Raw genomic sequence first — 17,621 nt, 5'->3', positions numbered from 1 at the left:
GTTTCGACAGTGTTGACTGCAAACAAGTCATTGATAAGCGACGGTCGTATTAGACACAGCCATAAATTAAGATATAGTTTATGCGTTCACAATGTGAGCGCTCTGTCATTGAATAGAGCGTTGGCACTCAACGGGGTATCTAGGACTGGCACGGCTGGCACGGAAAGTGTTAATGCCGGTGATGTTGTTTTAAAAAGCAGAGCAGGATTACAGTTTAACATGATCACTTTGCACTGAAGTTCTTCCATTGCAACGATGAGGAAACCTAAACCAGAAATTCGACCGTGTTCTATAGACGCAAAAAAAAAAAAAGGCTTTGTTTTCGTTGACAAATAAAATGTTTGGAGTTATGACGGGTTAAGAAAATTTCCCAAAAAGTACCCTTTTAATTTTCCATCTACAAGTAAAAAAAAAAAATCTGTGTGTATAGACAGTGTACCTGTACCAGCGGGGGCCTCCAGCGCATGTTCTTGAGGGGCGCGGGGGCGAAGCCGCACGACACCCCCGAGGGCCTCTTCTTCACCACCAGGGCCACTCCCTGCGGCTCAGCCTTCAGCTGCCCCACCAGGCTCTTCAGCTGCCAGCCCACCTGGAACCATGACGACAGCCATCAACGTACAGCTCCTCACGCTTAGCCCATCCTAATAGCACCCAGTCATCACCCGACCGTCTCCACCCATCTCCCTCACCGGCTTCTATATACGCTGACCGCTGCTTGGCACCGGTGTTGTTATTTTGGCATTTCTTGGAAGCGGAAGGAGCGCACCTACGGTCTGACTGTGATTATAGAGAGTGTAGGCAGTGTCGACGGTTGGTTGGAATTTCAAAGTACAAAAGATGTGGGGGAGCATCTATACCCCCCCCCCCCCCCCCCCTTGGCATTCAACATGTGGTGAAATAATTCATAACCCCTTTAACTCTTTCACTACCAAAGGGTTAACCCTTTCACTACCACACTACAGAAGGTTAACCCTTTCACTACCACACTACAGACGGTTAATCCGCACCCCCCAGAATTGCAGTCTACCGAACTATAGGTGCGAAAACATCCTTATACATATAGCAGATGGAAAACTGCTCAAACGTGCCCTCTTTTCTTGATCCTCCAATCATAGCAGTTGCTTCCGTGTCTGCAAGGGGACCAACTAGTGTCGTAGTGAAAGGTTAACCGTCTGTAGTGTGGTAGTGAAAGGGTTAAAGAAATGCCATTGCTGGATACCATCTAGTGACACTACAGGGCAGGAATGAACAGAAGCGACATCCTGAGGCAAGGTGCTAGTAGGATACAGGTGAGAGGGTCTATATACACATGTGGGAGGTGAGAGAGAGTACAGCTTCCTGCAGGGCTACTTACCACCGTCTGCTGGTTGACCTGTATGACCTCATCTCCGGCGTGGATCCTGTGTGTTCTGTCTGCTGGAGACTGGAACAGGAGAGGGTAACACTTTACTTTTAAGGGCAGTGTGTCTCAAAGTGTGGGTCGGGACACACAGGTGGGTCTCGGGGAGGATTAAGATGGGTCTCTGGAAATACCATATGAAGTCCAAGCTCCTCTCAAGTCCAGTGAAAAATGGACATGTTGAACACAACACTGTAGGATAGTAGATTCATTGTCTAAAAGCTGAATCAATCGTCCAGGTCAGTAAACATGTGGGTCCCCTGAAGAAAAGCTTGAACGCCAGAACTTCAGTGTACAAATAATGATGAAGTACCCTACCTTGGAACCAACAAGGAACTATATGTTTTTTTATTTGATTTGATTTGAAATCTTTATTTCGAACATGCAATGAATACAAACAAACAATAGCAAAACACAACTCAATCTACATGTTCAAAAAGGAGTAGGAAGAAGTATACACTTATTTAATCCTACCCCTTTTCCACTACTCAAATGAGTGTACTATTTTAAAACATAAAAAAGAATATGTTAACATAGGAACAGATATTATTTGACAGATCGTTAGCTTTTAGAATTAAGGGCGCTTTCACACCTGCCTCGTTTAATTAGGCTCCACCCTGGTTTGTTTACCCTGTCGGTGCGGTTCGTTTGGGCAGGTGTGAACACGGCAAGCACACTCGGGTGCAGCACCACAACAACCAGACCGAGACCTTTTTACAAACTAAAACTCTGGTTCTGTTCATTTGAGGTGTGAAAGCAACTGCACCAAAAGCAGGAAGAGACTCGTTTTAATGAAGCTGATTGGCTGTTTGTGTTGAAATTTTTTGTATATTTACAAATGTGTGATTTTTCATCATCATAATGTTATTATTTTTGCAGCTGCTAAGTTCAAAATAACCAACTAATGTTGTGATACTAAGCAAGTAGACCTATCTTGCATGCATAATTCAGGTGACGGTAGTCTACAGTGTTGCATAATTAATTGTATACTAAGTAAGTTGAAAATGTATAGTAAGCTATTTCATAACATTTGTGCAACAAGCCAAGGTGGAGATCACATGATTTGTCCACATATATAATCTACTGTTTACCAAAAAGGCTTTTAATTAAGTTGTATAGTGACAGGGCTTTGTATGCGTTTCCAGATTAGATTGAAAATCCATCGTATCCTCTTCATACACTACACTTAATTAGTCCTGCACATCCTGGCAACCCAAGGTAAACGTAGCACAAGACCGCATACATTTGTGGTGTTGCACAAATAACGTTAGTTCTATGGTTGTTCCATTATTTCTGAGACCAGGAAGTGTCTAGTGATTTTCACTCTTGATCTTCGCGCTTGACAAAGTGCAGTGTGAAAGCTACCCGAACCAAATGAAACATCCGCACCCCCCAGAATTGCAGTCTACCAAACTATAGGTGTGAAAACTGCTCAAACCCGCCCTCTTTTCTTGATCCTCCAATCACAGCTGTTGCTTCCCTGTCTGCAAAGGGAGCAACAGTTATGATTGGAGGATCAAGAAAAGAGTGCAGGGTTTGAGATAGTTCAATTGGGTTTTAAGAGTCAAATGGGTAGTTTAATAACATATAGTTCCTCATTATTTATGAGGTACTTACTTAAATCATTATTATTGTGCCCCCTGAAGTTACGCAGGAAAGAGCCATACACTACATTGTTTTGGGGGAAATCATACCAATCATATTTGAATTAGGACTCAGGTCGTATAACAACTGTCTGGTACACTCACGTTCTCTGTGGTTCCGGTGATGACGTGAAGCCCGTCGTACGTAGACTTGATGTACATCCCCTGAGGAAGCAGAGCAAACCTTTCAATGTTTAAATATCAATGAAATGTTGAAAACAAAACCAAAGACTCCAAAAAGAACATTGAGCTTGTTCTCATTTACAATGATGTTGAGATACATAAAACAAGACAATAAACAAGAGAAAACACAATCATTACTATTATTATATATATATATATATATATATATATATATATATATATATATATATATACATTTTAAATTAAGTCACTCACTCACTCAGCCCCGAGTGGCGGTTCACATCCAAGCCACTTTAAAAAAAAACTTTATTTAAAATCGTAAGCATCTGAGGTTTCCCTCATTTACAGAAACGACAATTGTACAGTACATAATAAAAACAATATTCACAGAAATTTAAACACCAGAGTAAATTTTTTTAAACTTTTCAAAATAATTTAAAAAGATCAACTAAGTTACAGGTAGTCACACAATGGTCTGAAATCATACGTTTAAACATTCCAAGGGAAGGGAGAACCTCCAATTTCAGCGTGAGTTGAAGGACATTCCATGAGTTAGAGGCATCAAAGGAAAAGGCTGACTTCCCTAGCTCAGAACAAATTTGAGGAACCCTAAGAACCATCCAGTCATTCGATCGAGTTGAATAGGTTCCAATATTCCAATCTAACAGTGAGGAGATATAAACAGGTTGTTTACCAATAAGGGCTTTAAAAATAACTAAATACCAGTGTTTGTTGCGCCTTTCTGCAAGAGAAGGCCAACCCACCCTATCATACAGGACACAATGGTGAGTATCATATCTGTCACCAGTTATAAATCTGAGAACTGAGTGATATGCAGAATCCAGAGGTTTAAGAGTTGATGCCGCAGCATGCCTATAAATTACATCACCATAGTCCAAAACTGATAAGAAGACTGATTCCACAATTCTTTTTCTACTAAATAGAGGAAAATTGGATCCGTTTCTGTACAGGAAACCAATTTTCTGTCGCAGTTTAGAGGCAAGATTGTCCACATGGAACTTAAATGTTAATTTCTCGTCAAGCCACAGGCCAAGATATTTATACTCAGTGACTCTCTCTATACAAGAGCCACTGACCGTAGATATCCTCACATCATCAAAGTTAATATTCCTTGCTCTAGAAAACAACATAAACTTTGTCTTACTAGCATTAAGAACCAATTTAAGACTAGTAAGGGCATCCTGTAGACTAAGGAAAGTTGCAATTTCTCAAAGGCCAACTGTACAGAGTCTGCAATACAGTACAAAATTGTGTCATCAGCATACAAATGGGCATGACATGCATACAAAGAAGAAACAATATCATTAATATAAATTGTAAAAAGGACAGGACCCAAAACTGAACCTTGTGGCACACCTTTAGTCATGGCCAAGAATTCAGATTGTGCTTGACCTATCTTCACACACTGCCACCTCCTAGAAGATAGATAATCCTGAAACCAGACACAGGCATTATCATCCAACCCAATGTTAGATAGTTTCTTTAGAAGTAAGTAGTGATCAACTGTATCAAATGCTTTTGATAAATCAACAAAGAGGGCAGCACAATGTTTCTTCTTATCTAATGCTGAAATAATGTCATTTGTAACAAGTGATGGCTGATGTTGTACTATGTTTGGCTCTAAAACCAGATTGTTGAGAACTAAGTATGGAGTTAATTGAAAGGTAAAATTTAAGTTGTTTACTTACTAGTGTTTCCAGGACTTTAGCTAGGCAAGGTAGCCTGGAGATAGGACGATAATTATCTAAGTTATCCCTATCACCTCCCCTATGTAAAGGAATCACCCGTGGAGATTTCCAAACTAGAGGAAATCTACCTGATGAGATAGAGAGATTAAAAATATAACTCATCTGTTCAGCGATAACTGGTGCAGCCAACTTAATAAAAAAAGACTCTAAGTTATCCTCACCTGTAGAACACTTTGCATCGATTGATTGCAAAGCATCAAATACAGCTGACTGTGTAAAAGGTTGAAAGGAGAAATGGGAAGTGACGCCCACAGGGTACAAACAATCAGAATCAACAGGACAAGGTCCATTATAGTTCCCATTAAATAAATTACCAGTCTCTGCTAAATGCCTATTGAAGGCAACACAAATTGCACTCTGCTCAGAGATCACACAGCTTTCAACTTTAATATGAGAGGGTAAATAATTAGATGATTTTATTTTGTTCACATTCACCGCACTCCAAAATTTTGCCGGATTAGAGTATGAGTTTGTAACCAACTCCAGATAGTAATCAGTTTTAGATTTTCTTACTACTGCAGTACATTTGTTCCTAATTTGCCTAAAAGAAAGCCAATGTTGAGGGTCTCCAGAATGCCTGGCCCGAGACCATGCAGCATTTCTGTCTTTAATTAGGGTTGACAATTCCTGAGAAAACCAGGGTATTACTCATTAATGCGGACTTTTTTAAAAGGAGCATGTTTGTCAACTAATACATTAAATGTATTTACAAAGGAGTCCAGGGCTAACTGAACATCAATTTCAGTGTTACAATAAGTATTAAAAAAAACAAGATCATCTAAAAATGATTAAAAGATTTAAAATTCCTCCTTAAAACTGTGTGAGATCTTGTTTTTGGCAGTCTCGTGCCTCTTACACAGGCTGTGGGGAAATGGTCACTTATGCCCAAGTAAAAAAACCCACAAGCTGAGATCCTGTCATATTTATTCACAAAAATAAGATCAATAAGGGTAGACCTAGAGTCATTTTTAAGGTTTGACCAGGTGGGCTCAGTAACTACGGTAACTGGGAAAGACTGAGGTTACCACTGACTTGTGCTTTGCAGCACCACTCAACCAGTCAATATTAAAATCACCCATGACATTCACCTCGGAGTCAATATATTGCAAAAGGAGCTCAGCTAATCTATCTAAAGAGCTAGCATCAGCAGAAGGGCTGTAGACACCAATTACATATATAAAATTGTTGATCCCCAACTCGACCTTTAAAACAAGTACTTCAAAACACATTGGGATAGTGACAGCATTAACAACAGAAGCCGAAAAACAAGATTTAACATAAATAACTACCCCACCACCCCTACCTACCCTATCAATTCTAAACACCTAAAAATCATGTAGATCTATTGTGGAGTCAGAATCAGATTACTTCAACCAGGACTCAGATATGACCAATATATCTGGATCAGCCTGTGCTACCAGTATTCTAAGATGGTCCAACTTCTGGTGCTGAAGGAGACTTCTAATGTTCAGGTGAATCAATCCCAAACCTTTCCTTTCTTTAAAAGGTATGTGGATTATTTAAAGAAAGTGGTGTGGAATCTGACTCACGTGACAAGGAAATAGAAGACTGTAAAGTGACTGATATTAAGTTGGAGTGATTTACAGTATGCCAATGTGTTGGGTAATAATCATGAATCAGAAATCATGACTTCTATATTAAAAGTAATAGGTGGTAGAGGGATATCAGACAGAGTAAAAGCAGACAACATAATAACAGAAGTGTTGGAGAAGGAGTGTTCAGCAGGACCCATTATAGGATGCTCCTCATAATGACCAGGAGAAGATTCTAGTGCAGGGTCATGCTGAGGTAAATATCAATCTGAGTTAAAAGCAATGTACTGGATATAATTACGTGTAAGCTGTTGAATGCCCCTTAGACTGGGATGCAGGCCATCCAGTTTATAGAGGTGATTTCTGGTCCAAAAGTAATCAAAGTTACTAATAAAACCATGTGCAGTTGCAGTAGAAAATGATTTTAGCCATTCGTGGAGGCTAAAAATACGACTAAAATGTTCTGGACTTTTTGAGGGAGCTGGGATAGGACCAGAGAACACACAGGTTCTACCCAGGCTCTGTATCGTCAGTGCAAGAGAATCCAGCTGGTCACGGAGATCAATAGATTGTCCACGCATGACGTTATTAGTACCAACATGGATAATCAGTGTGTGAGCTGAGGGATGGAGGTCAGTTAGCACTGGGATCAGTTCTGTGATATCAGAAACCTTACTGCCTGGGAGACAGAAAGTGATAGCACCTGGAAGTTCAACAGATCTAACAATGGAGTCGCCAATGATCAGAATTTCAGGTTGACCATTCCTGCAGCCCCCCTTGTAAACAGAGAGTTTGGGATGAAGAAAAATCTGACTGCTAGCCACATCAGCCACCAGGGCGGCGTCTGGAGCAGCAGTTGAATGCGATTCACCTGGGCAGGAAGACGGCAGCGAATCATCACAGGTGATGTCATCATCACTGGCCACAGCAGTGTCCAGAGGTGCGTTGTGCTGATGAGAGGAACGTTGGAGGCCAGCAGGAGAGATCCCAGAGTTGGAGACAGCAGGAGGAGAGCAGTGTCGACGGCGTTTCCTGCTGGATACCGGGGACGTCGGGGAAAATTGTCTCTTTCTCACCAAGTTGGAAAAGTTCGCTCCAGAGTAACTGGCTACAGGCTGCTCCAAAATAGCCGGACAGACAGTCGACGCGCCTGTGGAAGCTAACTCTGTTAGCTAACTCTGTTAGCCCTTCAAGTGGAGCAAACTGATTGTACAGCAGAAACGGGTCATTATCCACGTCTGGGGAGAACAGGGGGAGCGATACCCTTCTTCCTTTACCCTGTTTTACTACATACGACCAAGGAAGAGGAAGCTCAGTAGAAGTGGGGTTTTCCAGGAGATCCAACCGGGAGACGAGCAGAGCTTTTTGCTGAATGATGTCGTCCAGAAGGCACTCGATAGTACGGAGACCACACCTGAGACTGGATAACTCGGTTTCCACTGTGGTGAGTGTTGACATCTTGGAAAAATTGCTTTCATTCTCACCGTATAAAACAGTGTACACGACGGTCCAATAGCTATCCTAGCCACCAGGCTAAGGGCAAGCCTAGCTAGTTTAGCATTAGCTGGTAGCGTTTAGCTGTAGCTATGACAACAACAAGCCCCACTAGCTTAGATCACGTCAAGTCAAAGTCACAATACCAACAACATAAACGATAAAAGCAATAAAGTCACAATGATCAGTTAAGATCAATGGTTAATTTTTTTTTAAATAACGTAAAAAGAAAACAGTCAAGAAAGTTTGGGAGAAACAGGTCCGCACAAACACGTCAGTTCAGTACGACATGTGTGTTTATGTGTATGCTGTGTGTGTTTTGACTGAAGTTTAGAGAATCTGCCCACTCACGCTCACTCTGTGTGTATATGTGTAATACCGTGATATTATCATCGGTTCTATTCTTTAGATGTCAATCAAACAGTACATGAATGCATCTAAAGTTGATATAATAGGCTGCTACACGTCCTTCTAACGACCAGGGCCCTATTCCCCGTACCTGGTTCAACTAAGTCGATCAAAAGTCCCATTATCCAGATTCAATTAACCCGATGTTTGAATCCAGGCTTTCCCCGTTCCTCGAACGCTGATTCAGTCTCGTTCATTCGAACCAGACTTGATACTCAGGATAATTGCGCACGGCCGCCTCACCTGAAAAGACAGCAGGTGTCGATCGCAGAAATCCAGATTTTCTAACGGCATTGATTGATTGATTAATTGAAAACTTTATTACCCTTGTGCATCCCTGGTCCCGATTCTGTCTTTCTTGAATTTTTGTGTGTGTGTGTGTGTGTGTGTGTGAGCACAGCGGTGTCTGTGTTGATTATTATTTCATGAAATTGGGACCATATCTTCATTTTACATATATTTTCATTATGTCAAAAGATTATGATTTGAAACGCTCTAAAAAAGTTATTAGTATAGGGTACCTCTAGAGGTCCTGGTGTCCAGTTTCATCCCATCCACTTCCATGTTAAAACGCATTTTTTAATCTGCACTCATTCATTCAATTCTAGATAGAATTATCAAATGCATTATTTTTTCACAATGTGATGGATCAAGCTTTTGTGCTCTGATGCTGTTAACGAATTACAACACACGGTGGCGCAATTGTTCTATGGCCCACTTTGCCGGCAACTAAGCAAGCAGGAGGCAGAGACTATGCTGCTATGCTGGCTGCAGAGCTCCGCAGACTGCTGCCGTGGGGGGGGGGGTTGCGAGAGAGAGATCAGCCCGCAACAACAACAACTACACTCCTCCTCCGCTCCTATCCCCTCTATCGCGTGTCACACGCTGAATCACGAGCCCCTGATAGGTGGTGCAGCCCGGCCCCGGTTCTACGCTGAGCTCCCTGTATGCGGAAGTGTGCTGGTGGTCCAGCTGACAGCGCGCTGTCTTCAGAATCTACCGGGAGATCGAGTAGTGGTCGCCCACGGAGATAATAATCAATAATCAGTGCTTACTAACGTTAGCGTCTCAGCTATTTATGACCGAATTAGTCAACTTTTTTTTTTATAAGGACAGTTTCTTATTCACAGGGACTTTGTGCAGTTTTCACACGCTGCAATATGGGGTCTAAAACATAGAGATATGATAAATATGCCCTTTTCTGCTTTTTTTCCCTATAAAAACTGACTTACTATCAAACAAACACAAATATAAGTGGTTAAAATTCGGAACTATTTGTAATCCGTCATCGATATATTGAGGTTAGGCTCTTAATGTTAATCGTGGGGAATCTTTTTTTTTTTTTTAATATTACAAATAAAAAATTATGATTTTGAACTTGATCCATACTTTCATCATCTAAGCCTAATGAGCTCCACCAGCGCAAGGGATGCACAAGGGTCAGATTGCAGAATGGGTACAATATACAGTACGGCTCAATAGCCTCGCCGACAAGTTAAATGCGTAATCTATAGGCTAATTTTAAGTCCCGCATTACCCCAATCAATCAGATTATATTTCTTTAAATGTGCCTGCTGGCAGTAGGCTTAAAGGAATGAATAATCGAATTTCAAAAATAATTAGTTCAACTCTTTCAGAATAAGTAGATAAAAACAAACCCAAAGAGTATCTAATTGATACGAATTAATAGATACTTATGAGGATATCTGTACTGTATGTGCTTAGGTATCATGTACTATATAAATACATGGTTCCCAAAGTTTTCAAGGCGCGACCCCCGAAATAACATGTCAGAGAGGCTTAACACTTTGAGTGCCAGCCACGGCATAATTCGTTAGTTCATGCCAACCGTTGAGTGCCAGCCGACGAGATATGCCGCTTTTAATCGTTATTTTCTTTATTATCGATTTCTATTCATTTTTCATCAATCTAGCCTCACGTTACCAGTGGGAATCTGTCTGAACTCGAATTGGGAAAATACTGCCCCCGATCCAGCAGTGGATCAATAAACGCGATCGATATTTGGAATGGCGATCAGGAATTGGAATAATCTTTTTGGAGAACATCTGATCTGAGGTAAGGAATCTATTTGACCAGTATTGGGATAATCAGAGCTATTTTCACCTATATATCAGCATGTGCCATATGTGTGTATGTGTGTGTGTGTGTGTGCGATCAGGAAATAAGAGAATAGATTTTTCAGCCGGCTTCTATAGCGTGCATAAGTAAAGTACACATATATACTATCGATAATCTAGCGTTTATTTGAAAACGATTCATAAATAGGCCGAAAAATGACAACGTGTTTTGTGTATTCCAGTGTATTCCAGTAAAGGGCGATTATCACAGAATCTTCTGAAATCTTCTGGAAGTTTCAAGAAACTAGCGTTTTTCAAAATGGTATAAAACGGAAATGAACCGATTAAAAAACAATCCGTTTCGACAATGTTGACTGCAAACAAGTCATTGATAAGCGACGGCCATATTAGACTCAAATATGAGAGCTCTATCATTGAAGTGGGTGGCGGCATTCAACGGGGTAAATAGGAAACGGAGGCCGGCACTGAAAGTGTTAAGGGAGGCTATACAGTTCTAATCAGGTTTTAATCTGTTTCGGACATCATCCATACATGCATTGAATTGATTAACCTTTGGTTTATACCAGTGACACCAGTCATGTTAATCATCTTCTTGTTCATCATCAGATAAGTGCTTGAACAGATAAATGCATTTTCTCAAATGCATTCATCAAAACGTCAAAAGCTTGCAATTGCTCATAAATGTTCTCAAGTCACGTCCACGTCATCAAATCCATCAAACAGCGCATCTCCTCCTCAGACATTTTAATCCCAGTTATAATATCCCAATAACGTGTGAGTGACAGTGATAAAATTCAACAATCCACATATTCAGATTTGTCGTAATTCACATCACAATCCATGCATAAAGATGCTTCAATTTATGCTTGAATGAAACACAATCCGGGCGCTCCTTTAAGCAAATACATCCACAGCGGAGAATATGAAACGAATCAGAGCCAAACGCCCGATAGGTTTCATTCATTAAGAATATCCCTGCAGGATTCACATTTGCAATGCGCCGTTATTAAAATAACCACATTCACATAGTGTGTGTCGCGACTGCGAGCGGCGTATCCGTATGACGTGCATTATTTAGGACAAAGTAAATCCATAGGCTCAATTTGATTTATTATCAGCATTTTAGGTCTATTATTTTACATTTCAAAAGCCCCCTCTAGAAAAACGAAGCACAAAAACATAATTCAGAATGGTATAATGGGATATAGACTGAGAATTATTTCAGGAAGGGAGCTGGCATTTCTTTGCGAGGGTGTGGCCATAGTTGATCCAGCTAACTGAACTTAACCCTGCCCTCGACCAGGTTCAAACTTTCTGATCTGTTGCCATAGTGATTTAGACAATCGCACGTCGGGGAACCGACAGGTCTAGCTTAAGTCAAGTTATCCTTTTTTGTATCCACCTTTTCTCCTTATTTTCAATTTTTTCTCCCATCCCAATTTCGTGTTTCCAATTCTTCCCTCCCCTGTCTTGAACGTTGCTAGACTATGCCTCCCACTGGTCGGCTATAGTGAGGATAGAAGCCTTGCATCACGTGTCCCCTCCGGTACACGAGGAGGCAGCCTGTCGCGTCTTTTCACCGCAACCGCTCGAACTCTGTGGCGAGGAGTAACGCGTGGGAGGCTCACGCTGCCCCCGATACTTCACGTTTCCGCCGTACCGGCGTCACCCAACCGACCTGTAGGAGTCGCTGTCCACAACGTCCAATCCCCACCCACCGGCTTTCCCACCCTCTAACACTGCCAATTGTGTTAGTATGACGGCCGGCCAAGCCGGTAGCAACGGCGAGAGCTGGGCTCGATACCAGCATCTCCTGCGTTAGTGGAGATGCCCACTGGGCCACTCAGCCGCCCAAGTCAAGTTATCCTGAAAATGATCCGGCTAACTCAGTTAGCCAGGTACGAAGAACAGGGCCTCACCAGTCCCTCCCCGGGTTTGATGTTGGTGATGTGGACCTCCTCCAGACACGAGATGCAACTCTTTAGAGGGTCTGAGGTCGTCCGCACCGTCTGGTCACAGATGCCATTCAGAGCCCGTGACTGAAACACACGCGCACACACACACACACACACACACACACACAAAGACACATGCACACTTGAGTACACTCAGCTTCAATAGACCTGTAACAAACATACTTAGACGCTGTATACAAACATACTGTGTTCGAGCCAATCAGCAATACCAACTGAGTCACATGACTAAGTTGCCCCAGACCTGCGCGAGCTGCTGCGCTAAAAGAATAAGACGGGGCTCTATGGATAAACCATGGCACTCCCCTGACTAAAAGTTAGTTTCAAACGAAAACGGCTGAGTGCTTGCGCCCGCGCCTGGTGGGGTCCCGGCGTAAGGCCTGTACTGTACAAGACACGGTGTTGCGTAAGCGTTATACAACTAGACGGTAAACAAAACACCGTGGGGGGGCTGGGGTGATCTAAGAGGGCCCACGCTAGAAGGGAAACCGCCGATCCAAACCAATATTATCACTTAATGAAGTTTTCAGCTGGCCATGTGAGCGGGGCGACCCCAGGGGCAGCTTTATCGCACACAGGATGGGGAAGCACCGCTCCTGTGGACCATCACAGTTCTGAAGTGGATAAACAGCCAGGCTGCACCCAGAGAGAACACACATCACACAGAACCACAGGAGGCTCAAAGCAAGGCAGGAAAGGGAAGTCCCTCTGTGTGTGTGTGTGTGTGAAATTGTGTGTGTGAAATTGTGTGTGAGATAAATTGTGCATGCTCACGTGATTTCTTCCTGTATGCATGTGTCCGTGCCTGTGTGTGTACTTGGTTGGTGGTGGTGGTTGTTGTTGTTGTTGTTGTTGTTGTTGTTGTTGTTGTTGTTGTTGTTGTTGTGAGTGTGTGTGTGTGTTTGTGTTCTATGTGTGCACGTGTTTGATAAGAATCCCTAGGGAGTGAACTCATCATCCAAACCCAGAGAGAAGAAAAAGAAAAAAGCAGAACCAGTTACTCACAACGTCCAGTATCTTCTCTTCCATCTCATAGACCGTGCAATCCTGCAATTAAAGGAGGGAGAAGATACAGATATGAGATTTGGGAGCATAGAGATGAGTGGTAAACATTCAGAGGGGGGGGGGGGGGGGGGGGGGGAGACGCCAGCGGCTAACAAATATTTGAGAAATGAAGCACCCAGCGAGTGAAACCCAATGGAATGCAGAGGTCTCCCAGATATATTGGAGGACGTGTCTTGTGGTTCCCTTAAATAACAGCCTCTAGCGAGCGGCGTGACAGGATGATTGCACAACAGCTCTGTGGGACGTCACATAACTACAGGGATCGGCAAGGTGGAGGACAACGTTGTCATTTTGGGAGAGCGGCCACGTTTCCTGTCGTTTCCTGCTCACACGTGCCAGGGTGGTCTTCCTCAGTAGATGAACCTGTGCCAGGGTGGTCTTCCTCAGTAGATGAACCTGTGCCAGGGTGGTCTTCCTCAGTAGAAGAACCTGTGCCAGGGTGGTCTTCCTCAGTAGATGAACACGTGCCAGGGTGGTCTTCCTCAGTAGATGAACACGTGCCAGGGTAGTCTTCGTCAGTAGATGAACACGTGCCAGGGTGGTCTTCCTCAGTAGAAGAACCTGTGCCAGGGTGGTCTTCCTCAGTAGATGAACACGTGCCAGTGTGGTCTTCCTCAGTAGATGAACACGTGCCAGGGTGGTCTTCCTCAGTAGATGAACACGTGCCAGGGTGGTCTTCCTCAGTAGATGAACACGTGCCAGGGTGGTCTTCCTCAGTAGATGAACACGTGCCAGGGTGGTCTTCCTCAGTAGATGAACACGTGCCAGGGTGGTCTTCCTCAGTAGATGAACACGTGCCAGGGTGGTCTTCCTCAGTAGATGAACACGTGCCAGGGTGGTCTTCCTCAGTAGATGAACACGTGTCAGGGTGGTCTTCCTCAGTAGATGAACATGTGCCAGGGTGGTCTTCCTCAGTAGATGAACACGTGTCAGGGTGGTCTTCCTCAGTAGATGAACATGTGCCAGGGTGGTCTTCCTCAGTAGATGAACACGTGTCAGGGTGGTCTTCCTCAGTAGATGAACATGTGCCAGGGTGGTCTTCCTCAGTAGAAGAACCTGTGCCAGGGTGGTCTTCCTCAGTAGAAGAACCTGTGCCAGGGTGGTCTTCCTCAGTAGAAGAACCTGTGCCAGGGTGGTCTTCCTCAGTAGATGAACCTGTGCCAGGGTAGTCTTCGTCAGTAGAAGAACCTGTGCCAGGGTGGTCTTCCTCAGTAGAAGAACCTGTGCCAGGGTGGTCTTCCTCAGTAGAAGAACCTGTGCCAGGGTGGTCTTCCTCAGTAGATGAACCTGTGCCAGGGTGGTCTTCCTCAGTAGAAGAACCTGTGCCAGGGTGGTCTTCCTCAGTAGAAGAACCTGTGCCAGGGTGGTCTTCCTCAGTAGATGAACACGTGCCAGGGTGGTCTTCCTCAGTAGATGAACCTGTGCCAGGGTGGTCTTCCTCAGTAGAAGAACCTGTGCCAGGGTGGTCTTCCTCAGTAGAAGAACACGTGCCAGGGTGGTCTTCCTCAGTAGATGAACACGTGCCAGGGTGGTCTTCCTCAGTAGATGAACACGTGCCAGGGTGGTCTTCCTCAGTAGAAGAACCTGTGCCAGGGTGGTCTTCCTCAGTAGATGAACCTGTGCCAGGGTGGTCTTCCTCAGTAGATGAACACGTGCCAGGGTGGTCTTCCTCAGTAGAAGAACCTGTGCCAGGGTGGTCTTCCTCAGTAGATGAACATGTGCCAGGGTGGTCTTCCTCAGTAGATGAACACGTGCCAGGGTGGTCTTCCTCAGTAGATGAACCTGTGCCAGGGTGGTCTTCCTCAGTAGATGAACACGTGCCAGGGTGGTCTTCCTCAGTAGATGAACACGTGCCAGGGTGGTCTTCCTCAGTAGAAGAACCTGTGCCAGGGTGGTCTTCCTCAGTAGATGAACACGTGCCAGGGTGGTCTTCCTCAGTAGAAGAACCTGTGCCAGGGTGGTCTTCCTCAGTAGATGAACACATGCCAGGGTGGTCTTCCTCAGTAGAAGAACCTGTGCCAGGGTGGTCTTCCTCAGTAGATGAACACGTGCCAGGGTGGTCTTCCTCAGTAGATGAACACGTGCCAGGGTGGTCTTCCTCAGTAGATGAACACGTGCCAGGGTGGTCTTCCTCAGTAGATGAACACGTGCCAGGGTGGTCTTCCTCAGTAGATGAACACGTGCCAGGGTGGTCTTCCTCAGTAGAAGAACACGTGCCAGGGTGGTCTTCCTCAGTAGTGAGCCATCTCTACTGTTATTTTGGTTCCCATAACCCACTTGTGTTTTTGTGTCTATCTTTATCCTAGCGTGCGTGTATTGTTTTTTTCTATACTTGTGAGAACCCACCCTTAATAGCGCACCATTCTTGTGAGGACAATTTGGGTTGCGAGGACCTTTTGGTTGGTCGTCATAAAAAAAAAAACACTTGGATGACCCCATGCTGTTGCCCCCCATTGAGCTGTGCACGTTTCAGCAAGGGTCCTCCTCGGATGTATAATGGTGTCAAATGTCAGGTGTGGTACTGAACAGTTCGGCCATTTGAGTAGGTTGAAAACGGAAACCAATGTCGCCATCAAAGGTTACCTATAGGGGACCTGCGGTTCCCCCGTTTGGAGCCACGGAAATATCGTATTTTGAAAACGTCTTTCCCTGCCAACCCGCCGACCCCCATCTGGGGAAAGAAGTCGCCCTGGCTCTCTGCTCGCCCTGGCTCTCTGCTCGCCCTGGCTCTCTGCTCACCCTGGCTCTCTGCTCACCCTGGCTCTCTGCTCACCCAGGCTCTCTGCTCACCCTGGCTCTCTGCTCACCCAGGCTCTCTGCTCGCCCTGGCTCTCTGCTCGCCCTGGCTCTCTGCTCACCCAGGCTCTCTGCTCACCCTGGCTCTCAGCTCGCCCTGGCTCTCTGCTCACCCTGGCTCTCTGCTCACCCTGGCTCTCTGCTCGCCCTGGCTCTCTGCTCACCCTGGCTCTCTGCTCACCCAGGCAGAGACACTGCTTCGTGCCAGCTTCACAGAGGCACGGCGGGGGGTCTGCCTTCCCTGCCAGCAGATGTTTGTGTTCATGTATCTCTGGCTCGGAGCGTCCAATTTACAAAACAGACAACGCTGGGATACTCAGGGCGGCTCATAGATGGTGGCCGATACCGCTTTTCCATTGAACACACGTGACAACGGACAGTCCTCAAAAGTATAGATAAACACATACTGTGTGTGTGTGTGTGTGTGTGTGAGTGAGTGAGTGAGTGAGTGAGTGAGTGAGTGAGTGAGTGAGTGAGTGAGTGAGTGAGTGAGTGAGTGAGTGAGTGAGTGAGTGAGTGAGTGAGTGAGTGAGAGTGTGTTGTATGTCAACTATGTACAGTATATTTTGAGCCATGACGACATTATCTTGAAGATATAAAAGCATCATCAAAAACACTGAAAACTACAATATCATGCTATCTTGTGCTTCATCATCATCATCATCAGTCATTCAAAAAAACAACACAAGCAAAAACAAAGTGTTAAACTCTCCTGACCTTCTGGACCGTAGAGGTGAGCTCCAGACACAGCTGAATGATAGTGTTTTTGGTGGCGGCGAAGTCACTTATCCCTGTAAGAGGAGTCCTGTCAGAAGAAACCAGGAGTCAGTCACTTCCAATTCCACCTCCACAGACAAGCCATAAAACACCAACACAAATGTCATAGTAAAGAAGTCCAGTTAGTGAGTAAAGGTGACACTCATTCAACATGAACAATAAATAAACTAAACTGGCGTTAAGACATACAAGTACATTTTACCTTGCCGGCATAGTTTATATATAGACATTTATTTACAATATGTATAGACTAACTAGAGAGCATTCATAGCAGTCGTGAAGAGCATACCCATGATACCCATGTCATATTTCAATATTTCAAATGAGCACATTTCTTAACTCCTGACTATGCTAGCTACATATCAGAGCTGGTCAAATGAATGTTGACTGAGATTTACTTAACCCCCCCAGAGCAATGGTAAATCATATGATTATTTTTATTTTTCAACCCCAGAAGTTGTTGAAATGGTCTAATTTTCACCATTTCAATGGAGAGTCTGT

General features: G+C 44.1%; 1 protein-coding gene across 3 annotated transcripts in view; it reads right to left on the bottom strand.

The window, feature by feature from the left end:
- Positions 1-17,621, bottom strand: part of cnksr3 (cnksr family member 3) — a 47,751-nt gene that overhangs the window by 10,406 nt on the left and 19,724 nt on the right. For all 3 annotated transcript variants that reach the window (XR_014619694.1, XM_084314754.1, XM_084314755.1), the window contains exons 4-9: positions 17,061-17,148; positions 13,488-13,529; positions 12,429-12,548; positions 3,148-3,207; positions 1,355-1,423; positions 440-589 (exon numbers count right to left, since the gene is read on the bottom strand). Coding sequence is in view for 2 of the 3 variants with exons in the window: in XM_084314754.1 (XP_084170880.1) it covers positions 440-589; positions 1,355-1,423; positions 3,148-3,207; positions 12,429-12,548; positions 13,488-13,529; positions 17,061-17,148 (529 nt within the window). In the remaining variant the exon portion in view is untranslated. The remainder of the gene's footprint in view (positions 1-439; positions 590-1,354; positions 1,424-3,147; positions 3,208-12,428; positions 12,549-13,487; positions 13,530-17,060; positions 17,149-17,621) is intronic.

This window comes from Notolepis coatsorum, assembly GCF_963971535.1.
Source record: "Notolepis coatsorum genome assembly, chromosome: 5".
In the NCBI taxonomy this organism is placed as follows: domain Eukaryota; kingdom Metazoa; phylum Chordata; class Actinopteri; order Aulopiformes; family Paralepididae; genus Notolepis; species Notolepis coatsorum.
This window is presented reverse-complemented; position numbering and strand designations above follow the sequence as displayed.